The 24,767-nt window shown below is 43.7% G+C and overlaps 1 protein-coding gene across 5 annotated transcripts in view; it reads right to left on the bottom strand.

Annotated features, from left to right (window-relative positions):
- Nucleotides 1–24,767, bottom strand: part of ZDHHC3 (zDHHC palmitoyltransferase 3) — a 99,265-nt gene that overhangs the window by 3,722 nt on the left and 70,776 nt on the right. For 4 of the 5 annotated variants that reach the window (XM_087712979.1, XM_087712980.1, XM_014055742.2 and 1 more), the window contains 2 exons: nucleotides 19,206–19,287; nucleotides 15,995–16,125 (listed from right to left, as the gene is read on the bottom strand). In XM_087712979.1, coding sequence (XP_087569105.1) covers nucleotides 15,995–16,125; nucleotides 19,206–19,287 — 213 coding nt within the window. Of the gene's footprint in view, nucleotides 1–1,073; nucleotides 2,484–15,994; nucleotides 16,126–19,205; nucleotides 19,288–24,767 lie in introns of those variants that run through there. The other variant, XM_014055744.2, reaches the window with a different exon arrangement.

Here is a 24,767-nt window from a genome sequence, read left to right as displayed (position 1 = left end):
AGGTTTATTATGTTCTAGTAATAAACTAGTATGGACCATATTACAAAAAAATTGAAATTACTTATCTTATACAGTAACTCTGATTTGCATATTTCTATGTTATTCATAGTGTTTGTCCAATTTGCGTTTGTATTCACTTTGGAAAGAATAAAGAACCAAATTCAATGTAAAATCATTTATTTGATTTGAATGTAAATAATTGTATTTATTGATAGCTAGGCAAACATATAATTATTTGACATTTTTTTCAGAGATAGACAAACTAGTTTATTATAGCAAATCCAAAATGGTATCCTGTGACAAATTCATTGCAGTATAATTTTTATGATCCACCAAAAATACACCATAAAATAATACAGTTAACAACAACACCCATCCTCAGATCTATTTTATATCTAGCAAAATATTTAAAACTTAGAAAAACGTAGAATATCCTGCCAAAAATTCATCAAAATGATCCAAGCCTCCATGGAGATAAAATTCTACAGTTAGAAAACTGATGAAAACTGGATCAGAAAATGCTCTCTCATCACTGGAAAATTGGTCTGCTGGAATAAATGTGGTAAATTACTTTTAATATGTAGAGTAAGACCTAGACACATTTTCATATTCTCTTTTCAATATCTTGTTTTATAAATCACTGAGGTTCTTTGTCTAATAGGCTAATACTTATAGTATCATTCATAAAAAAATCTAAATTATGATCTAAATATAATCGCTTAAAATAAGTTTCACTGAACTCAGTGATTCTTACTTCAAGATTGATAGGTAAAAAATCTATTTCTTTTTCTTATGTATTTTTTTCAAAACATCTCTTAATGCATTTCATCAAGGGTTACTGATCCACAAAATACATTCTTCTGCACTAAGCATTTTAATATGTAATTGTGGAAATAAGAAAGTAGTTTTGTTACAAAAATGTCCGCTTGCTTGTTGAATGCACAATGATAGAATATAAAAGTGTAGCCAAAGTACTTTTTGATTCAAATAAATTTAACACTAATTACTCAACTACTTACAATCTAGAGGACAATGGAATTTAAAAGAACTTGTTTTAAATAAAGGCACAGAAGCAGAGTTCAGAAAAGATTTATTGCATTTGTTTCCCATATGGAAGCATTGACAGTACTGAAAAAAAATGCAGCATTCACATTATTTTCAAAATGAGACCATCAGAATTTTTTAAATCCAAAATATGCAATGAAATCCCTGCCAAAGCATTACAGACTCACTCAGTTTGTGTGTAAGATGTTCTACTTATGTTTGTTTTAAACAGAATGCCTTCTTTTTAGTCCTCATCTCCAAGCTCTTATTATGTATGCAGTTTGCCATCCATGTAATCATGAATGAAGGCATGCATGATCTTTTTATACATGATAGTTCTAATTGTTATGTATGTATGTATGTATGTATGTATGTATGTATGTATGTATGTATGTATGTATAGAATTAAAGCAGAACAAGTATCTAAAGATATAAAAAGGAGGTAATGTTAAAAAGAAAATTAGAGGACAATGCTAGACTTTTACCTGGATTTTAAGCCTCTTCTATACATGAACTCTATTCATTAACCATTCCCCTTTTTTTAATTAATACAAATTTTATCTTGCTATTCTACACATTTAAATCAACCTCATATTTCTTCAATTATAAGGCATTACAAAGCCATACATATCACAACCTTCCTTTATATAACCAATAGTGACAACAATTCCTGCTTTCCAGAAAGATATGGTTTAAAAACAGCACAAGAAGAATTCTGTAGCTCTCCAAAATACAATAGTATTGGCAACATATTTTAAAGCTTAAAAACTAAGCAAAGTTATCAACCGGCTTTCTAGTTGAGCCATACTTTCCTCTTCCATTGTGTCAGACATTATGTGAGGCTTTAACTCAGGCGCACACAAAATACCACAATATAAAATAATTTCTGCCACAAAGAAGTTCATGACTACACATATAAGATGATATTCCTGGCATAGGCTGTTGTTTAGTGGTTGTGCAAATACTACACAGTCAGCATAGGTGGGCAGAGAGAGAGGAGTTTCTCCTTTACATTAGTTGTGTCAGCAAGCAGACAGGGAAAAAATAAGCCAGTCAAATTATTAAGTAAAAAGAAGAAAACGCTTCAGCCAGAGATGAAGAATTAACAAAGTTTGCAGAATACACACCTTTCCCCCCCCTCATCTTTTCTTTGCAGTTATCTGCCTTTTTACAGGCAGTTTTTCTTTAAACAAAAGTTTTTTTCATTGGAAACATTCATGTGTAATAGCCATAGTGCCGCAAATGCAGTTTTGTTTGGGTGAAAATGTTGTCATGAATTCTTAGACCACATACTGATATGGGTCGGCTTTTCCTTGGTCTGGAGTAGCAAATGGGCTAAGCCAAACTATAGAGAACGGATGGCCGAATACTGCTTTCATGTTCATCCATTTTGTTTTTTTAGCCCATCTTCTCTCTTCTTTTTTCAACTGTTCTATTCCCTGAAAACAGAAATATGACATTTTCAGGCAGGAACTTATTTTGTACTTCTGGTTTCGGGGAAAAGATTCCCTCTTATATAGCCTTTATAAAATGGCTGGAGCAGGAAAATACTAAGATTTTCTAAACATATTTTTCAAATGTTAACAAAGGCTGGCAGGGGGATAGAAAACCAATAATGTAGAAATGAAAAAAAATCATAGTTGCCATGATAACTTTAGGAGTTGATATTAATATTCTCCTTCCCTCAAATAATTAACAAACCAATTATGTTTTATTGAAACATAATTATTGATTTATTGATTAATAAGAAAATATATACACTTCCAGATTTAAGAAAAGCCTCAGCGATTACTTTTCCAGTTTCATTTAATCGTAAGTTTATTTTCTGCAATTCTGATGCCATTCAGATGCACTAAAGTTTTATTTTCCCAAATTCCTCAGCTAGTATGACTGCTGACCTATATAGCAACAAGTTACAAACCCAGCACATCTGAAGGGCATGTAGTTAGAGAAAGTTGCAGTCACTCGGCAGCATTAGAAAGAATTGCAAGGTAATGTATGAGTATAGAAAAGGAGGTGACAGGAACAATATTAGCTTAGGAAAATTCAGAAGAAGAATACATGTCAGATGAGTTTCTAATACTTCAGTAATAAGCACCTGCACCTGCATTCAGAATCGGTTAGGCTATAAAAATTACACATTAGATATTTTTGGAAATCTATCCATTCTCCTTCTTTCAGGTCAATTTTTCAAGTGATGCTTATAAATACAGGAACAATAGAGTCGGTTCTGTTACTGTCCTTAGTAAATTGGTCTGGATATCAAATTATTTGCCTTAGTAGTGAATGGACAATTCAGATTACATTCAGTCACTTCTCCCAAAATGGGTGTGGTGGATTATTATGATGGATCTCTCCATAGTTTGCTTAGCACATCACTGCATGAAATAGACAAGACAGAGAAAGAAATACAAAATAAGGTGGTTCCTTTCTCTGGTTTGCTTTACCTGAAAAAAAAACAAGTCCACACAGCTCACCCTTGCACACTATTTGGTCATGTTACATTATATATGATGTTCAAACTGGAAAACTGCATTGACGCCAGTGAAAAACTTTTGGAAAAACAAAATTTAGCCACAAAAGCACAGTGACAATGGATATAGAAACAATACTGTAGTGCTTGACTTACACAATTCATTTACTGACCGTTCTAAGTTACAATGGCACTGAAAAAAGTGATTGTTTCTCACACTTATGATCATTGCAGTATCCCCTTATCTCATGGTCATGTGATCAAAATTCAGGTGCTTGGTAACATGTTTATATTTATGTTGGTTGCAGTGTCCCGGGGTCATGTGATCATCTTTTGTGACTTTATGACAAAGTCAATGAGAAAGCCAGATTCACTTAACTGTGTTACTAACTTAACAACTTCAATAATTCACTTAACAACTGTGGCAAAAATGGCTGTAAAATGGGGCAAAATTTACCTGACAATTGTCTTGCTTGGCTTTAGAAATCTGGGATTCAATTGTGCTCATAAGCTGAGGACTACCTGCAAAGGGATACAATATTGCCTCTTCCAAAGAAGGTAATATTTAAAATAGAGAAAAAATACAGGATGCAGCCAAAATATAGTATTCTGATAGAATATAGCTTTTAAGTTGATCACAGTCAGACTTTCACAAAGAAAATATTTTGGTATACAATATTGCAAAAAGAGGTAGAAATACATTTTAAGCTCACTGTTAAAATATCAAAAAAGAAAAAGATTCTGAATGTAATTTTATATAAGTTGTTGTATGAAATATGTACCCATCAATCTAATTATTAAAAGGACTCAGGGAAATCAGAAAAATCATAAAACCATCAAATTAATATTTAATTACTAAAAAACTGAGCAAAAACCATGTTGACTTATGTTTAGCATGTTTTGCTCAGACAACTCTTATTTATGATTGTGAAGTAAATTCTGAAGTTAAGTATTATGTAATGGAGTAATAAAGTAAATAATGACTGCATTTAGACATAACAGTGAATGTTGGCTTGCATTATGACAAGTCATAAATGTCAAGCATGTTTACTAATTTATTTATCACTTTACATGCTGCTCCAGTCAAACTTATTCTGAATAGCTTACAAATCCTCCTGAAAGGCAATAAAGTAATATATAGATCACATCTAAATAATTTCCCACCAATGTGATATACCTTTCTCAAGGGAACAGTCCATCTACCATTCTTTCCCTCTAGTTCATAACAGCTCTACATAACACTACAATAAAAATGGAATCAGTCTCATCTGTGAAGGAAATGTGCTGCAAAGGATATGGGACTATTACTGAAGAGGCTCACTCCTGAGGTCCCTAATTCATCCTGTTATTCCATCCTCACTGAAAGGGTAAGAAACTTCTGATATCAGTTCTCATATATGCAATTGCTATTAAATTTTTTAAAGCCAGATCATGAAGCAGCATAAAAATACTAATAATAAATTAGCAGCTAGATGAATAACATGATTTTTGTTTAAACTCAGCAAAATTATACTTTACCCAATATAAAATCCAAACCAAACTAAAACTATGATTTGAGATCTTATTATGTGGCATAGTGCTAGCTTTCAAAATTTATCAGTTCTATTTATTTATAAATTACTTTAATGCTTAAATATTTATATAATCATAGACTACAATACATAAAAGTGGAACAAACATAAACTAAAATAAGCATAAAAATGTAAAATATTTATAAAATGCAAAATCATAATATTTAAGCATGTCTCAAATTTTAAAATGTCTGGAATGTAAATTTTGGGGGTTGGTGTTATATTTCCCAATTACTACACTAAATCTAACTTCTTTTACACACTTCTGGGTTAAAAAGTAAATGAGCAATGTTTAGTGTCACCCAAATAAGATGATGAAAAAGGTGGAACAATTAACAAATACTGAACTGACCGTTGACTTACCTGAACGGTCCTTCTATGTGTGCTGCGAAGAGAATCCAATCATGGGTTAACTTTGTCCTTTAGCCTAGAGACTGAGTATGTAATTTGACCACGCCTCCTCTGACTGGACCGGGTCAGTTTTGCACGAAGTCAGCCGAGAAGATGTATGCCAATGTCACTCATGGCCTTGGCCAAACAATAACTCAAGTCACGTCCAGAAATGTCCAGTCAGGGGAAAATACAAGGTTAGTCACAGAGACATAGTCAAGGTGGAACCCTGGCCAGCCGAAACAGCGGGCGGGTTTGGATTCCCTTCGCAGCACACATAGAAGGACCGTTCAGGTAAGTCAACGGTCGTTCTCCTGTGTGCTGCTCTGGGAATCCAATCATGGGACATGCCAAAGCAATTAAGTCCCAGGGCGGGAGCGAGGCTGGTCAGGGCCCTCCGGAAAAGGAGAGAGAAAGCACCCGCTGCAACACCCTCCAACCAAGGGAGGCCTCAGCTGAGGCATACATGGCAATCCTGCAATGTGTCATAAATGGCGGCGGCAACGACAAGGTAGCCGCCCTGCAAGTCACCTTCACTAAGGCTTGCGCAGCCCAGGCCGCCGTGAGAACCGCACTCCTGTGGAAGAAGGGGTGACGCGCCGTTAAACCGGTCGGAACCGGCCATCATAAGCAAGGGCGAAACATGCCCTTAACCAATGGCCGATGGAATGGGAAGAGACCCTCCGCCCATGGAGAAAACCTTCCCCAGGAGGAGACAGAAGTGCTTCCGACCCCCTGAACGACGCCTTGCGTTTCACGTAGCGCTGAAGAGTTCCGTGGGCACCCAGGTGATGTCACTGGCACTCCCCTGGATGGGAAGGCGAGAACCGAAATCCAGGAGGACGAGCTCCTGCACCCTGTGAACAGGGTGTCGACCTTAGGAAAGAATGCCTGGTCCAGACAGAACCCAACTCTGTCGGAACAGAATATACGAGAATTGTGCGAACTGAAATTGCCGCCAGCACCGATCCCTCCTGGCCGATGCAATGGCCACTGACAATGCTTCGTTAAAAGTCAACCGACGGAGGATGATCGGTTGGATGGCCGAAAGGTGCGGCCATGAAGGCCCTGCGCATCTGCTACGGGCTCCAAATAGGATCGCGGTGCACGGTTCGAGGTCCGATGTTCGCTGTCCCCTTCAGAAAGGAGTTGAGCCTTGCGAGCCGAGACAGTGGGCGGCCTCAACTGCCACGATACGGCCGCGACTTGGGTACGAGGAGTGTGGGAGCCAGATCCTTGTCAAGTTCCCTTAGCGAAAAGGTCTAACACCCGAGGCACCGAAGCCCTGAGGGGGCCAGCCCCGGTACAATGGCACCACCTGCGGAAGGCCTGCCCGGTGGCCTTGCAAACCCAAGTCATGGATGGATGACGGGCTGCTTGAATAAAGTCAACTACCTTGCTGGAATAGCGTAGTGCAGACAGAATAACCCACTCACGCACTACACGGCAAGTTGTAGCAGCTGGGAATTCGGGTGGCTGAGAGCCCCCTGGTTGAGCTGAAACTGATCAATCAGAACCTTCCCCCGCGCGACACATGAGCTGAACGAGCTTGGTGTACCAAGGGCGCCGGAACCACGTTGGGGCGACCAGTACACTTCCACCTGTTCCACCAGTATCCTTCGAGCGACCAGTGGGAGGATCGGGAGAGGCAGAAATACATAGAGCAGGCCGTCCGGCCACAGTCACGGCGAACATCCTCACCCTCTGTCCCGGTACCTGATGTGAAACCAGGAAGGAAAGAATTGTGATGCTGAGCCACAGACCCACCTCGGGCTGGCCGAGCCGGCGAGAGAGCCCCTGAAGAGTCGGCCCTCCACCCTGTGGTGTAGCCAATTGATACCTGGCATCCATAACAACCTGAACGAGGTCCATTCCCTGAACGAGCTCCCCCTGAGGAGCCAGGGGAGGTCCACCATCGGAGGATCTGGGTGACCTGGGAAAAACGAACCTAGGTGTGAGAATGGCTGGTGTGTGTGTGTGTGTGTGTGTGTGTGTGTGTGTGTGTGTGTGAGAGAGAGAGAGAGAGAGAGAGAGAGAGAGAGTGAGAGAGAGAGAGAGCGCCCATTGCGAAGCGAAGATCCTGGAGGGCCAGGTTTCGTGGTGAGGACAGGGCCAAGATGTCGTCAGCACAGCAAATCACTCAACTGGGCCCGAACGAAGGGATGCCGCTATGACTGCCAGGCGTGTGGCGAGTGACCTGGACCAATGAGAGGCCGAAGGGCAGGACCCGAAACTGGAATGGCACCCATCAGAATGGAAACATAGAAAACTCCGGCGCGTGGGATGCCTGAGCACATGGAGGTACGCCCCCTTGATGTCAACTGATGCCAGAACGCCGCCCAGGCGGGCGGGTGCCAAGATGCTTGAGGGATTGCATGTCGAGCCATCTCAATCCATAATGGCCCGCCATACCCCCACCCTCGGGCCCTAGGAAGCCGATGAAATAGAGCCTAGCCCTTCCTGTCCCGTTGGGACCTGCACTATAGCCGTGGTGAATAAGAGATGATGTACGTCGGCATCCATCGGATGACATTCCACTTGGCACCTGGTACAGGCACGAGATGAACCTCCCCGGAATATGGAGAGAAATTCAAGAGTGAGGCCCAGCCTCACCCCATGGAAGTGAAAAATGCCGGACGAGGCCTCCGCCCACTGGTGAGCTAATTCCAGGAGACACCCGCTGACAGGCCCTTCCGTTGTGGGCCACTGGTACCTCCGAAAGGATTGGTTGCCGGCGCCACAGTCACCTCGACTGAGGTTGCGCCTGATGGCGCAGGCGATCTCTATCCCTGGTTCCTTTATGACCCCGACCCCTATCCAGAGGTTGGGTGAAGGGTCCGTTACCATGGGAGATGTATGGGGCAGCAGTGAACCCGAGCCCCCAGTACAAAAGGATTGGCGCCCATCATAAGGCTGTGCCGCCTGTCAACGCGCCTGCCAGTGGATGGGAACACCTTACGCTCATCCCTAATGTCAATGAGAATTGAGCCAAGAACTGGGCCCAAACAAGGCTCCGCCCTTGAATGGGGGGGAAACAGCTGCCATTTGGAGCAAGCGACCGCTCGCCAATGGCGGAGCTCTAGCAATTGCCGGGGTGTCACAACGGAAGCCATGGCCTCGGGTGTGAATGTCGCTGCATTCAGAGAATCGCCCACAGAGAATACCAAGGCTGCCATCAGCTTGGTAATGTCTTAGTGGAGACGCATGAACCTACCCGGCAGTCGTGTGAGCCATACCAAGAGAGTACTATAAAAGAAGCATGCCGCGGCAGCAGTAAGAAAGACCCAGGCTGCAGCCTAATGGGTCTCCTGTATGACCAGCATGGCCTCATGGTTCCCCGCTTTCAGCCCGTTAGAGCTCTCCAATGGAAGCAAGGCCGGTGAAACAAGGGCGGCAACAGAAGGATCCACTGTAGGAAATTGGGGAATGCCCTCCAATTCTGGAGTGGAAGTGTATGATTTCTCATCCCCTTGCTGACTGGGCAACCGCAGTCGGTTGTGCCCACCGCTCCCGAACAATATCAAAATAATGTAGTAAACGGAATAACTTCCCGTTCCGAACATGTTCAGCAATTAATGGTGCATTGCATCTAGCCGGCTGCAGTGCTGGCCTGCGAGGCAGTCCCGCCCATGTCGGTGGCAACTCGCACGTTGCAGAGGTCGTGTCGTATACAACAAAGATTTAAATAGTGTGGGTCGGAATGAACCAGAGAAAGACGACTGATCTAGAGTCATCCCTTCAACGACTGAGGCCAATGCCTAAATTCTTCCCGCCTTCTGCCAAGGCGGAATCCCACCGTAGACAGAGGGAGAGGCGAGCGTGGGTCTGCCTGAGGCTAGGTAAAGCTGCAGGCAGAGCCACAATAGCAGCAGCAGCCGCAATAGTAGTAGCAGCAGTAGGCCTAGGGCCTTGAACCCTGCCGTGTAACTCTACATTTTCACCCTTGGAAATTGCTGTCCAATCATATGGAGTAAGCCTGGGAGAGGCCCAGATCCTAGTCCTCTGTAGGCCTGAGGCTTGCAACAGTGGAAGTGAAGGAAACTGAAGGCCCGGCACGCTTGAGCGCATGGGCGGAGGTCTGGATATCACGGACAGACCTGGAGGAGATTGGGGCCCCAATCCCCCTTCCTCTAAGGCCGGAAGTGGGGCAAGGTAGGACAGAAACCAACCCTGGCCCCAGGAACACGTAAGGCGGGAGCGAAGAGAGGGTCGCTGAGAGACTGGGACAGGGCGAGCCGCTATCCGACACAGAGGGATTCCCCGATGTTTCAGACAGCTCCTCACGCTTATAGGCTCTAATCAGGCGCAAGACGAGGCCTGGCTTACTTGCAGAGGCCTTGACGGAGGCCCTGCTGGCCTGTGGAGCTACAGTGCCCCTTAGGAAACTGTCATGAAATCCAATAGGCGGATTGAATTCAATCTCCGCCACCACAAAAGCCTAAGACCAACAAGGTCAGGCCTGGCTCAGATGAGCTACAGTGAACAACCTCCTCACAGCCGGTCAAGGCAAGAGACAGGGAATAAGAGAGAGAGAAAGAGCCGTTGACGCAATGTCGGAAAGGCTCGAAGGGGAGGACACGCCCCCTGTGATTGTCCCGCACGTGCGAAAATCAACCTTCCAAAATGGCGGCCGCAATTCGGGCGGGACTTTCAGATGCGTATTTGAATTGCCATTGCCGTTGGCCGCGTGGCAATCCTCCCATGTGCTGCGGCGGCCTCGCGGCAGACTCACCAGCTGGAAATCTTCCAGTGAAATACCCTTGGGAAGGAGACCGCGCCGGCCAGGGCGGGTTGCTCCCGAGGCAAAGTGGCGCGGAGCGGCGAACCGACCCCCAAGCACTTGCAGGTGGCTACAGAACGGCGAGTCGACTCCCCAACAAGGCAGAAAATCAAAGCGGCGTGGGGTGGCGAACCGACACCCAAGCGCTTGCAAGCGGCTGCGGAAGTGGCAAACCTACTTCCCATCAAGGTAGCAACGAGTCAAAGTGGTGTGGAGCGGCAAACCGACCCCCACGCACTTGCAGGCAGCTTCAGGAGCGCCGAACCGACTCCCCAGCAAGGCAGCAACGCGGCTGAATGGCGCGACCCAGCGCCGCCGAATCTCAGCGGCTGGAGCCCCGGAGACAAGGCAGCACGGCGGAAGCCTCGACAGGCAGCGAACTGCCGTCTCTAGCCAGTCACCGTAAATCTCCCAGCGCTTGCAGGCAGCTTCGGGAGCGGCGAACCGACTCCCCAGCAAGGCAGCAACGCGACTGAACAGCGCGACCCAGCGCCGCCGAATCTCAGCTGCTGGAGCCCCGGAGGCAAGGCAGCGCGGCGGAAGCCTCGACAGGCAGCGAACTGCCGTCTCTCGCTCCTCACTGCAAATCTCTTACTAGCAGTCATTTCCTTCTTCAGAAAGGTGATAAAATCTAAGAATCCTGAGTACTTTGTCAAATAATCTAGAGAGAATTCGATATACATCTCGTCAGGCTGGACTGAGTAAAAAAAATGACCCGGTCCAGTCAGAGGAGGCGTGGTCAAATTTACATACTCAGTCTCTAGACAAAGGACAAAGTTAACCCATGATTGGATTCCCAGAGCAGCACACAGGAGAAATTGTGCTATACTGTACACACAGTCCATGAGCACATGATCTACTGATTCTACTGTTCTTCTACAGTATTTTCTATATAGCACTAGAATAAGTTGTTAATTATTTGCTAATATTCTGTTCTACGTATGTCATTAAATTATAGCTATGGTATGTTGGTTTAAGCAAATCATTTATTTTGTCCATATTGTAATACCTTAAGTTCAAAGACACATTTATTTGATGTTCCATATCTTTACTCTCTCTTTTATGCTTACTTTAACATGATCAAATCCTAAAACTAAGGGTAATTTTAGTGAAAAGTTATATGGGTAGTGTTTAACTTTTAAATGAAAGTCATATGATAAATTGAGAACAATCAGCCAATACTAGGGCTAAGAATCAATTTAATTTAAATCAAAGACTAAACATGGTAACTAAATCTTTACTGAAACTTTAAACAATCTAATCTCAAATCTTAAAATGCTACAGAATCAAATATAAGAAAGGGAGAGAATACAAACTAAATTTAGTTTCACAGAATAATTGTGCGCAGCCGTTAGATTAAGAGAAGGCTGCAGAAATATCCTGGGCTTCTATACTTTAAAAGAAACTCAGAATTGTGGCAATAGTTCACTGGACATTTTGGGCTAAGTTTGATGTGTTCTGCTTGGGCTGCAGAATGATGAAACATAGTTTGATACAATATAGAAAAGTAAGGTTAACCATAAACCAGGTACAGACATCTCTAATTTCATTTCATGCAATAGTAGTGCATATTTCTCAGGGTTACTGATGCTTCTACATCATGCCTTATAGCACAAGGAATTTTGCCATCTAAAAACAACCATAGTAAATTTGAGAGTGCCAAAAGATTTTTGATAAAACTGATTTTTAGCACCCTCCATCCTACTCCTATCAATTGTTTCTTAGTCTAAGAGCATATAAATATGTAGTACGGACCTTGAACAACTTTCCCTCCATCAGCCAGTGACGTGCGGTGAGGTTTATGGCTGGTGAGGCAGTCTTCTCCCCCGACATCCCACTGTCTAAAGCGCTTTCTTTCTTTTGCCCGCCTGAGCTCTGATAGGCAGGCAAAAGAAAGCGCTTTAGACAGTGGAGTGTTGGGGGAGAGGAGAGAATGGCATTCTCTCCTCTCCCCCGGCACTCCACTGTCTAAAGCGCTTTCTTTCTTTCGCCCGCCTGAGCTGCCCGCTTCTGGGCAAAAGAAAGCAAGCGCCAGCTCGCTTTCTTTTGCCCGCCTCTATGTCCGCTGCGGACAGAGGTGGGCAAAAGAAAGCCAGCGGTGGGCTACCGCTTTCTTTCTTTTGCCCAGAGGCAGGCAGCTCAGGCAGGCTGCCGCCTCTGGGCAAAAGAAAGTATCAGCCCGCCAGAGCTGCCCACCTCTGGGCAAAAGAAAGAAAGCGGCAGCCTGCCAGCAGAGGCGGGCAAAAGACCCGCCTCTGATGGTGGGCTGCGCCGGACACAGAGAAAGAAAGCTGGCGGGTTGCCCTCCCTGCCTCTCCTACCCCCTTCCCTCTCTTCCCTCTCAAACAAACTCTCTCTCAAATTGAGAGAGTTTGTTTGAGTGAAGAAAGACACACACACACAAATTACTTACAAATTACATTAATTTTGAATTCCTCCCCTCTCCCTCTGACCAACATACCATTTCCAGCTGTTTCACAGAGGATTTCAACTCTGCTCTTTCCTGCCATCATAAAAATATAAAAATGTAAAAGGGAAAAGGCAAGAGCTGCTGAGGTCAGGCTGGGTTAGCTGCTGCCAGAGTCCCCAATGGATGACTCTGCTTAACTGTTTAAAAAAGTCTCTAAAAACGCCCTCTACAGGAGAAGGCAGGAGAACCATGTGCCTCATCTACATAAGGAATTTTTCGGCTTTTAACCCTTGCTTAACTCTGCTCGAGTGATATAAAGTCAGACTAAATGAGGCACATGGTTCTCCTGACTCCTCCTGTAGAGGACACTTTTTTAGAGGCTTTTTTAAAAAGTTAAGCACTAAACAGAGTCATCCATGGTGATTCTGGCAGCAACTAGCTCAGCCTTTTTCCTTTTATTTTTCTTTTCTTTTCACGATGGCAGGCTCTGTCTCCCCTGACTGCACGTCACTGCCATCAGCCAACAGATTTAGTCATCCTGTGGGCAAAAAAAAAAGCAGGCCAATTTCTGGCAATCAGTCCTTTTACAGTTCAAAAAATAGTTAAGAAGAGTGGGAAAAAGCAGTGTTCAAGTGAAGGTTCATGAATAGAATTTACTTTCTTAGAAGAACTATAGTAGAGTCATTTGATTTTTCATATCTGAGAAGGATATAAACAGTGAGGTTGTAATATACATTGATCAAAAATACAGACAATTTTATGCATTATCTTTCCAAATTGGATGAATAAATAATGCAGTGACATTTCAAGTAACACATGTGTAAAATGATATAGGGACAGAAGAAAATAATTCATTTATATGTATAAATATATAAGATTCTCAAATGCAACCAAGAAAATGATAACTGGTCAATTTACTTTGCAATGCACTTCAATGTAAACTTTTGGAATCATAATAAATGATGACAATGCCCTTGAGTTGACTTCAATTTATGATGGCTTGCTCATCTACTAATATTTTGACAAAAATGTGGAAGCTGTTTGTCACAGCCATCTTCTGGAAAGTCAAGTCCACATCCCTGGGATTTTGGAGTAATCTTGTTTTCAGATAACTGAATCTTGTTTTCAGATAACTGAGGTAGATTAGATGCTGTCATCTGCCTTCGTATAAAACCCAATGGCATGGTCATATTTCAATTTTTGTGCAGAATTCTAGGATTCCCATCTCAAAATAAGAAATGAGATAAAATAAAATAAAACAAATAAAACAAAACAAAACAGTGGGAAAATAAATAACATCAAAATAACCACCAAAATAGTGAAGGGCTATTTTTTACTATGCAAAAGCTAAAGAATTGAAAATATTTTAATTCACAAAATAGATGAAATGAAAACAAACATCACAAAGTAAAGTATTCCCTAAAGATGGCTGTATAAGCATCTAAATTTATAGTGTCGATTTAAAGGGACTGTTGCTAACTCTCTCTTCACCTGCATTGATATACTGAATTCTTTTGTTCTTTTGCCATATTCCTCCCATTCAAAAGTGAGGCTGATGATGGACTATCTTCCTTAGGTATAACACTGGAATATATGAATCCTATTGCTTTTAAAGATTTTATGATTCTGATGCAAAATAATTTCTATTCCATTTTAACATAATATACCATCCTGAGACTCTTTGGACTGAAGTTTTCCTTATTAAATTTCTACAACTGAGAACAACATAGGCAAAGAACATTTATGAAACAGTATACCAGATGACACACCGGTTAATGGAAAATGGATTGTTTATATAAAAAAATGTAATAAAAAATAGGAAAGAGAAATCTCAGGGGTGAAAGTCCTTATTCAGTATTCAGAGTTTCAAATATACAATTTTATTCACAATTTAATCTCATCTTAGTTTGATTCCCAATACCGTAAGTATATAATATTATAACAATCCCATTGTAATTTATTTAAATCTATTAGTTATATTGACATTAAAGCATTTTCCATACTTTAGATAACTTCTTTTAACTATTAATTCTTATGTATATTCTCTAACCACCAGTAAAAAGATTCCCAAATTATATAATAATCAGTTTGTTCTTTCTCTTTGATAGCCAATTGCACTTTGGGCAATTATCTAAAATCTTTCATCCTCTTTCTTCAATAGAGAGATATAATTCCTCATTTTTCAATATGTCACTTGAAAATGAATCTAGGGAAGATTATTACAGAAAAAAAAATCTAAGGAGGCTTCAACAGAAATAAATGACAATATGTTCCATGAGGTTCCTCTCTTATAAGATGGCAATCTCAACAACTTTATTTTAGTGAAAGACTTGTACACAACATGACACCTATGGATCTCATTTCAATGTACATAATTTTAATTATTTCCTTTGTAAGAAAAATAACAAAAAAGATGATTAGCTATTTGATTTATAATTTCAGGTTTCTACAGAACAGCACAAAACTATTGGTCAAAAGTATTGTAAATTTGTATGCATAATTCCATGAGAGTAGGTTTCTTCCAAACCTCCTTCAATTCATGAAACAAAATAAACAGATGATAACACTGGCTCAATTTGTTTGGATCTCATATCAAAAAATATCTCTTTTATTCCTACCTGCTACCCCAGGCAACTTGATCACACTGCACAAAATAACATCATTTTCTATTGGGTAGGAGCCAATAAAGAGAAATAAACAACAACATCCATTGCTAATCAAAATTGATGAACAGATGCTAAAAGATGCCTGATCCACTTACATTCTAAGCCAGGTAATCACAGATTTCTTTCAGGTGCTATTAAAAATACCATATATTAATAGTAGGTAACAATTTTTCTTTGAAAGAGAAGTGGCACTGATTAATATTGAAATGTACAACAGCTTTAATTGCTAAATCATTTAATTGTAGTTCAGAAATGATGGATGGCAAGTCCTCTAGATATGTACAAAAATATACTGCCCAAATTATTTCTGTATGTCACTAATTTGTATGTCACTATTTAATAGAACAACAGGAACAGTAAAAAATGAAATTGTAGAAAGTTATCAGCAATGAATATCCACATTTTATATCCACATTTGCCCTATATCAAACTTTCCAAACAAAGTTCCCACCTCTAAATTAATTAAGTGTCTGGAGAGCATCACATTAGGAAAAACTTTGCTAATATTTTTATTTTATGAAATCCAATTGCTATTTATAAAATATATTTTCTACTGTAGTTTGGCACCCTTATATTCTTTTTTGGACAAAGACAATGAAATCATGCTAAGTGATTCTTTTAAAAAAGGAACAAAATAATCAAGAGACATGAAGTACTCACTGTTTCATCAGTGCAGATGGAATGTACCTGCGTTCCAAACATTACAGATGTGAAAATGAGAAAAAGGAGAGCCTCAAAGCACAAGAGGATCAGAAGGATCACAGTAGTTGGTGGAGAGAAAGAACTGCACTCTGAAAATGTAATATGAAAGAGCATTTCATATTCTAGGAACTGAACCAATGATAATGCTGCCTTTGTACACTACTTAGAGTTGCTTATATTGAGTACCGTATTTTCACGACCAAAAGCCGCACCGGATTATAAGCCGCAGTATCAATTAACGTTAATTTTTCAAACTTTTTCCACATATAAAGCGCACCGGGTTATAAGCCGCACATTTCCCGACGCTTCTGGACATCTGTTGCAGTCGCGAGGAGCGGCACGAGGGTTCTTGGCGCTCCGGGGGGCGCCGAGGGCGGCTGGGAGGGGCGCGCGGCTTGGTTTCTCCTCCCTGGACGTCGCAGCGGCGGCCCCGGGCGCACCGATCTCTGTGTTTTTCGCATCGGGGCATGCTCTTGCAGCGCGCCCCGATGCGAAAGGCACTGGGATCGGTGAGTTTGGGGCTGCTGCTGCGGCGTCCAGGGAGGGGAGGCCGGGCCGCGCGCCTCTCCCAGCTGCTTTCGGTGCTTCCTGGAGTCCAGAAGCGGCTTTTGGGGCTGGTGGGGATTGGATTTCCGGCTCGGTGGACCCTGTCGCTTCTGGACGTCTGTTGCGGTTGTGGGGAGCCGAGGAGAGTGTGGAGGGGAGCGCGCGACGGTTCTTGGCGCTCCGGGAGGCGGGAGAGGCGCGCGGTTTGATTTCTCCTCCCTGGACGTCGCGGCGGCAGGCGCACCGATCTCTGTGTTTTTCGCATCGGGGCGTGCTGCAAGAGCATGCCCCGATGCGAAGGGCGCGGGGATCGGTGCGCTTGGGGCTGCTGCTGCGGCGTCCAGGGAGGAGAGGCCGGGCCGTGCGCCTCTCCCGCTTCCCGGAGCGCCGGGGGCCGTCGCGCGCTCTTCTCCGCGCTCTCCTCGGCTCCTCACAGCTGCGGTGGACGTCCAGAGGCGACAGGGGCTGTCGAGCTGGGGGTCCGGTCCCCATTGGCCCCAAGGGCCGCTTCTGGACATCTATTGCAGTCGCGAGGAGCAAAGCAGCTGGGAGATCTTTTTCCACATATAAAGCGCACCGGGTTATAAGCCGCACTGCCGATTTTGGATCAAATTTTAGGATTTTCAGTGCGGCTTATAGTCGTGAAAATACGGTAGTTTCTAAGTTTATTCAATTATAAATGAGATTTAATTATTCAGAATTATTTATAAACCATCAAATTCCAACATCTGTAAATTAAGAGTTATAGAATTCTGAAAGCCAGCAATCATACATACAAACTTTAAAATGTAGCAGGAATAAATACAGGTACTCCTCAATATATGACAGTTCACTTAGTGACCATTCAATGTTACAACGGCACTGAAAAAAGTGATTTAACTGTTCTTCACACGACCATTGCAAGGTTATGTGATTAAAATTTGGAAGCTTGGCAATTGGTTCCTATTTCTCATTCTTGCATTGTCCCTTGGTCATGTGATTACCATTTGCAATCTTCTGATAAACAAAGTCAATGGGGAAACCCAATTAAATTAACAACCACTTACCGGCTTAATAATTGCAGTAATTCACAACCGTGGCAATAAAGGCCTTAAAATGGGGCAAATTGTCTCACTTAGCAACAGAAATTTTGGGCTCAATTGTAGTCATCAGTTGAAGAAGTATTGTAATTATAAGTTATGCTGTAACTGCAAGCAGGTTCCTTTTCACAGCTTCCAAATCTAAGTCTAATCTGTTCTTGATCTTTTATGCATTTTTTCTTATAAAAATAATTATCATGTTTTCCCAAAAATAAGACAGGGTCTTATTTTCTTTTGACCCCGGAAATATGGCTGTGGCCTTATTATCGGGGGAGGGGGGCAGGGAATGGGCCAAGCACGAGACTCCTCTTCAGTTTCCAAAAAATGGCACTGCCAAGCAAGCGAGCAAAATTGGCTATAACGGCTTGGGCTCATCAAAAGAGAGAGAGAGAGAGAGAGAGAGGGAGAGGGAGAGGGAGAGGGAGGGAGGGAGAGAGAGACAGACAGACAGACAACGACAGGAGAGGAAGGGAAGGGAAAGTGGGGGGGCACAGTTTAATGGGATGTTTGATATTCTGCAAGGCACATTTCTTGCCCTGGGACTTTTCCCCCCTCCTCCCCTCTTCCTTTTCTTTTCTTTACAAAAGCAGAGCCACACCAGCTGAACAGGGCAGAGATGAGGTGGGCAGTGTACTTGGGAGGCAGAGGGAGACTGCTGAAGAAAAAGAGGGAAGGAGGGAGGGCTTTGACTTTCTTAGCACCTTTCCCCTCCTCCAAGCTTCCCCACTTGCACAGCCTCCTCCTCTACCTCTTCCTCTTGTAGAGGGGAATAAACAACATTTGCCGCTACTTGCAAGGGAGGCTCCGAACTCCTCTAAAAGCAGCCTCACTGCTGCTGGATGACAATTGTGGCGAAAGCTGTCAGTCAGTGCAGAACACCCTACATCCACCAAAGTTGGCTCCCAAAAGCAAGGAAAGCTGAAAAGCCTCGCTGCTGCCCAATAAGAACTGCAGCAATAACAACCTTCTCCTCTCACCCTCCCCACCCCGTAGTACTCCTACCTTTTGGATTTGGAGAACTTTCAAAAAGCCTCCTGTCTCTTGTCACGCATGCGTTAAGTAATTTGTGTGTGGGGGTTATTTTAGGAGGAGGTTTATTTTAACCTATGTACTGAAAAGCCCAATTGGGCTTATTATCAGGACATGTCGTATTTTGGGGGAAACACAGTATTAGGTGTTATCCTTTCCAATATAATTTAATGTCATCAAATAAAAAATGAAGCTCTTAATCACAACTTATTTCACATTGACATGAAATTAAGTTTTAGAATGAAATGGCAGATGCTGGAAGTAAAATAAGGCAGTTGGAAACAAGGAATAGAAATAGAAACTAAATAAAATCTTCCTTAATTTCTTTTTCTAAAGAGATATGCGTTTTTTCCTCATGGGAAGGAGAGAAAAAGGAAGCTAAAGACAATGTTATAAAATTATGGACAAACATATTATTGGCAAATATGTAATCACCCATTCAAGTCTCTTTTGTGAGGGTTATACAAATGTATATTGATGTTTTACTTTCAAAATATTATATTACCAATACTCACTTGTCCAGTCTTCTTCCAAACAATATAGGAAGTGGAATCCAACCATGATTAGAGCATGCAGAGAAATTAGAGCTATATACATCTGAAATAGAATTTGGAATGTTAAGACAGATAGATTTGAACATTGAATAAGAATGTCCTGAGTGATGTAATTAGTCTATGCCATGACTCCTTCAGAGCTGCACTTTTCTTCCCTTTTAGAAGAGTCTTATATTGTGCTTTCAACTGCTTTTAAGTAGTGAGTATGATCCTCAAAAGGGGCATTTTTACTTTTCCTGTACTCCATATTATATATCCTTTTTAGTTGCATGCAATCTCTATCAAACCATTTTTTATTCTTTGAAACCGGCCTTTTGGAGTGAGCTAGTATTCTGTTAGTGAGAACCAATTTCAAATTTGAAATTAAAGTTTCAAATCTCTCTAAGACTTAAACGTACTCCTTAATAGAGATGTACGTAACTCTACGGTTTCTGGAACTAACATCCATTTAGTAACTTCCTTTGCATTTTTCTCATTCCATTTAATTTTTACCTGAATATTTTGGCTCTCTAACCTGGGTAGGTAGGCTGTGCCTGCCCTCAGGGATTTCTGGCGTAATGTAAGAGTAAGGATTATTGAATCACGATCACTTTCCAGTTGCGAGTCTACCTCCATCTTCTGTAAGAATTTCAGGAGGTCATATGATATTATCCAGTAATCAACTGTGGATTTTCTTCCTGCTCCCCCATAAGAATATTCTGCGGGGTAGTCGCCTCATGTGAACCCATTAAGGATACAAAGGTCCAAATGTTCAGTCATCTGTTTTACACACAAACCTGCCCGATTTGCTTTAGGGTCTTTAAATTGTCTGGAATGCAGGGGTTCTCCTGGTACATTCTTATCATAGTGGATCTTAAATTGATTAAATCAACTGATCATTTGGTCCCATCCTATGTGTAAAATATGTTCAAAATACAGCACAGAAATTTTTTATGAAACACGCAAAGAACAATGGAACCTTTGCCCTAAAAATCTTGAAACATGGTCCCTATATTTATTGGTAATGAAACAAGAGCAAGTTGGTATCTTTTGAACTATTTATGTTTGAAGCATAAGATATACATTGCATTCAGAGAGTATTCAGACCCCGTTCACTTTTGTTAATTTTGTTATGTTGCACCCTGATTCTACAGTTGGTGAAATTCATTTTTTTCTCATTAATCTATATCCAGTATTACATAATGACAAAATGAAAACAAAATTTTAAAATTGTCTGTAAATTTATTAAAAGAAAAAACTGAAATATCACATTGGCATAAGTATTTAGACCATTCACTCATTACTTTGTTGAAGCATCTTTGGCTGCAATTACAACCTCAAGTCTTTTGGGGTATTATGTGATAAGCTTTGCACACCTGGATTGGGGGATTTTCTGCCATTCTTCTTTGCAAATCCTCCCAAACTCTCAATATTCTCAAATTCAGTCTGGCTGGACACTGACCATTGGTGGACAGCTATTTTCAGGTCCCTCCAGAGACATTCAATATGGTTGAACATTGAGACATTCAATAGGTAAAAGTGAGGGCTCTATCTAGGATATTCAGAGTTGCCCCTAAGCCACTCCTGTGTTGTCTTGGCTATGTGTTTAGGATTGTTGTCGTGTCAGAAAGTGAACCTTTGGCCCAATCTGAGGTCCTGAGCACAGTGGAACAGGTTTTCATTGAGGATATCCCTATACTTTGCTCCATTCAACTTTCCCTCAACCCTGAACAGTCTACCAGTCCCTGTTACTGAAAAACACCCATACATCAGCCTGATGCTGCCACCACGTTTCATTGTTGGGATAATCTTGGGCAGGTGATGAGTGGTGCCTACTTTCCTCCGGACATAATATTTAGAATTGAGGTCAACAGTTCAATCTTGTTTCTTTAGACCAGAGAATTTTGTTTCTCACAATCTGAGAGACCTTCAGCCCTTGCTTTTTTGCAAACTCGAATCAGACTCTCATATGTTTTGCACTGAGCAGAGGCTTCCATTTAGCCACTTTGCCACAAAGCCCAGATTGGTGGAATGCTGCAGCGATGGTTGTCCTGGAACTCTGTCTCATATTCATAAAGTCTCTCTGGAGCTCAGTAAGAGTGACCATTGGGTTCTTGGTCACTTCTCTTACTAAAGCGTTCTCTCGGTTGCTCAGTTTGATCAGGCAACCAGCCTGGATGAGTTCTAGTTGTGCCAAACTTATTCCATTTCACAATTATGGAGGTCACTGTGCTCTTACGAGTATAGCAGAAATTTTATCGTACCTTTCCCCAGATCTGTGCCTTGCAATAATCCCATTTCTGAGCTCTGCAGGGCAGTTCCTTTGACCTCATGGCTTTTGCTCTGCTATAGTATGCATTCTCAGCTGTGAGGCCTTCTATAGAGAGGTGTATAACTTTCTAAATCATGTCCAATTAATTTAATTTACCACAGGTTCACTCCAATCAAAGTGTAGAAACATGTCAGCAATGATCAAGAGAAATGTGAGGCACCAGAAATAAATTTCATGTGTTGTTGCAAAGGGTCTGAATGCCAATGCGATATTGCAGTTTTTTCTTTTTAATAAATTTACAGACAATTCTAAAATTCTGTTTTCACTTTGTCATTATGGGGCAAAGAAAAAATGAATTTCAGTAACTGTAGAATCAGGCTGCAACGTAACAAAAGTGAATGCGGTCTGAATACTCTGAATGCACTGTATGTACCGTGTTTGTACTGTGTTTTCCTAAAAATAAGGCCTAAATAGAAAATAAGCCCCAGCCTGATTTTTAGCATGCTCCTAATATAAGCCTTACCCCAAAAATAAGCTTCGGGAGCAGCACCGGAAGCAGCGAGACTGTGGAGGCTGACCGTTTCCGGCCACAGCCACAGCCCACGCAGCACAGCACAGGTATGTTGATTACCTGTCCAAGCAGCAGACAAGGCAGAGGCAGGGGGAAGGCATGTAATCCAGATGTGCTGTCTGGACTGCAGAAAAGCCTAGAGTCAGTGGGCCACAGCAGTCGGTAGGTTGCAGGACTTTCCTTCGTGTGGCGGCACTGGTACCAGGTGGAGGTAGAAGTGCAGGAGGAACATAGATGATCCTGACACACTGCACAGCCGCAGAAAAGCAGAGAGATAGTGGGATGGAGTGGTCGACTGACCACAGGAAGCTCATCTTCACATCTTGGCTTGTCTGTGGCCTTCACAATGCAGAAGAATGACCTGCCTTCCTCCTGCACCTCTGCTGCTGGTGCCGCCACGCAAAGGTGAGCTTCCTGCGGCCGGCCACCTGCTCCAGCCCACCAACTCTCAGCTTTACCGCAGCCCGTGCAGTGCATCAAAATCACCTGCATTCCTCCTGTGCCTCTGCCTATATCATTTGCCAGAGCAGCCGCATGAAAGCAAGTCTCCCTCACTCGGCCAGCCACTCCAGCCCACCAATTCTCAGTTTTCCTAGGGAAGGCGGGGGGTACCGGGGTGGTTGGGGGGACGGGAGTGGGTCGGAGCATTGCGGTCGTGACAGGGAGAGGCAGATACGGCGGGGACCTTAGGGCTAGCCATTACCGAATAAGTAATTCGGGGCCCAACCCATTCGGCGGGTCACATGCTCGACCTCGTATTTCTCTCGGAGCAGTGGATTTGTGATCTTGGTCTGAGGGGTAATGACATCATACCCCTGTCGTGGTCAGACCATTGCCTACTGAGGCTCGACTTCCAGAGGCCAAACCCCCACTGTAGGGAGGAGGAACCGACCAGGTGGTTCCGCCCCAGGCGACTCATGGAGCCTTTAAGGTTCCAGACGGAGCTTGGGGTTATTCCTGATTCTTTCGCCCACAATCCGGTAGAGACTTTGGCTGCTGCCTGGCATACGGCAGCGTCAGAGGCCCTCGACCGGATTGCGCCACTACGGCCCCTCCGAGGCGGCGGATCCCGGAGACCCCCTTGGTTTACCGAGGAACTCCGGGAGATGAAGCGCCGGAGGAGATGCCTAGAGCACCGATGGAGGTCCAATAAGTCCGAATCGAACCGAGCAATGGTAACCACCTGCACCAAGGAATACACCAGAGCGCTTAGGGCAGCGAAAAGATCCCACATAGCCACCTTGGTTGCGTCCGCTGAATCCCGCCCAGCCGCCCTGTTTAAGATAACCCGCTCCCTATTAAATAAAAGGGAGGTAGGGGAGCCCTTGCAGGGCAGAGCTGAGGATTATGCCCAATTCCTAGCGGACAAAATTGCTCGGTTTCGGTCGGACTTGGACTCCACCCCTGCAGTTCCAGCCGAGGCACAAGAGGATCAAACGGAACATCTCTGGGTTGAGTTTCAGGATGTTACCCCCGGGGATGTGGACAAGGCCATGAGGGCTGTGAGTGCCTCCACATGCGTACTGGACCCGTACTGGACCCGTGTCCCTCATGGCTGGTTACCAGCAGCAGTGAGGTGACACGAGGCTGGATCCAGGCGGTCGTGACCGCCTCTCTTCGGGAGGGGAACTTCCCCGCCGCACTGAAAGCGGCGGTGGTGAGACCCCTCCTAAAGAAGCCATCTTTGGATCCAGCTGTCCTTAATAACTATCGTCCAGTCTCCAACCTTCCCTTCCTTGGGAAGGTTGTTGAGAAGGTGGTGGCCTTTCAGCTCCAGCGGTCCTTGGAGGAAGCAAACTATCTCGACCCCTTCCAGTCAGGCTTCAGACCCGGCTACAGCACAGAAACCGCTTTGGTCGCATTGACTGATGATCTTTGGAGAGCCAGAGATGGAGAATTCCCCTCCATCCTGGTTCTCCTTGACCTCTCAGCGGCTTTCGATACCATCGACCATGGTATCCTTCTGCGACGACTGCGGGGGGTGGGAGTGGGAGGCACCATGCTACGGTGGTTCTCTTCCTACCTCTCAGACAGGTCGCAGTCGGTGTTAGTGGGGGGGCAGAGATCGTCCCCTAGGCCCCTAACATATGGGGTGCCTCAGGGTTCGGTCTTATCCCCCCTACTATTCAACATCTACATGAAACCGCTGGGAGAGATCATCCGCAGGCACGGGATCAGATACCATCAATATGCGGACGATACTCAACTGTATCTGTCCGACCCGTGCCAACTCAATGAAGCGGCAGACGTGATGAACCGCGGTCTGGAGGCGGTTATGGACTGGATGAAGGCTAACAAGCTTGTGCTCAACCCAGAAAAGACCGAGTGGCTGTTGTGTTTCCCTCCCAAGGATTCCACCAATATTCCATCTCTCAGGCTGGGGGGTCAAACTCTACACCCCTCAGAGAGGGTTCGCAACTTAGGAGTCCTCCTAGACCCACAGCTATCGTTCGACCATCATTTGACGGCTGTGGCTAGGGGGGCATTCGCCCAGGTTCGCCTGGTGCGCCAGTTGCGGCCCTACCTGAATCGGGAGGCACTCACAACAGTCACTCGGGCCCTCGTGACCTCTAGGCTGGAATACTGCAATGTGCTCTACATGGGGCTGCCCTTGAAGAGCGTCCGGCGTCTTCAGCTGGTACAGAACGCAGCCGCGCGAGCGATTGTGGGTGCACCGCGGTTCACCCACATTACACCTATC

The sequence above is a fragment of the Thamnophis sirtalis genome, unplaced genomic scaffold (genome assembly GCF_051295495.1).
Source record: "Thamnophis sirtalis isolate CommonGarterSnake01/CBP01778 unplaced genomic scaffold, rThaSir2_p1.2 scaffold_4, whole genome shotgun sequence".
Taxonomy (NCBI): Eukaryota; Metazoa; Chordata; class Lepidosauria; order Squamata; family Natricidae; genus Thamnophis; species Thamnophis sirtalis.
This window is presented reverse-complemented; position numbering and strand designations above follow the sequence as displayed.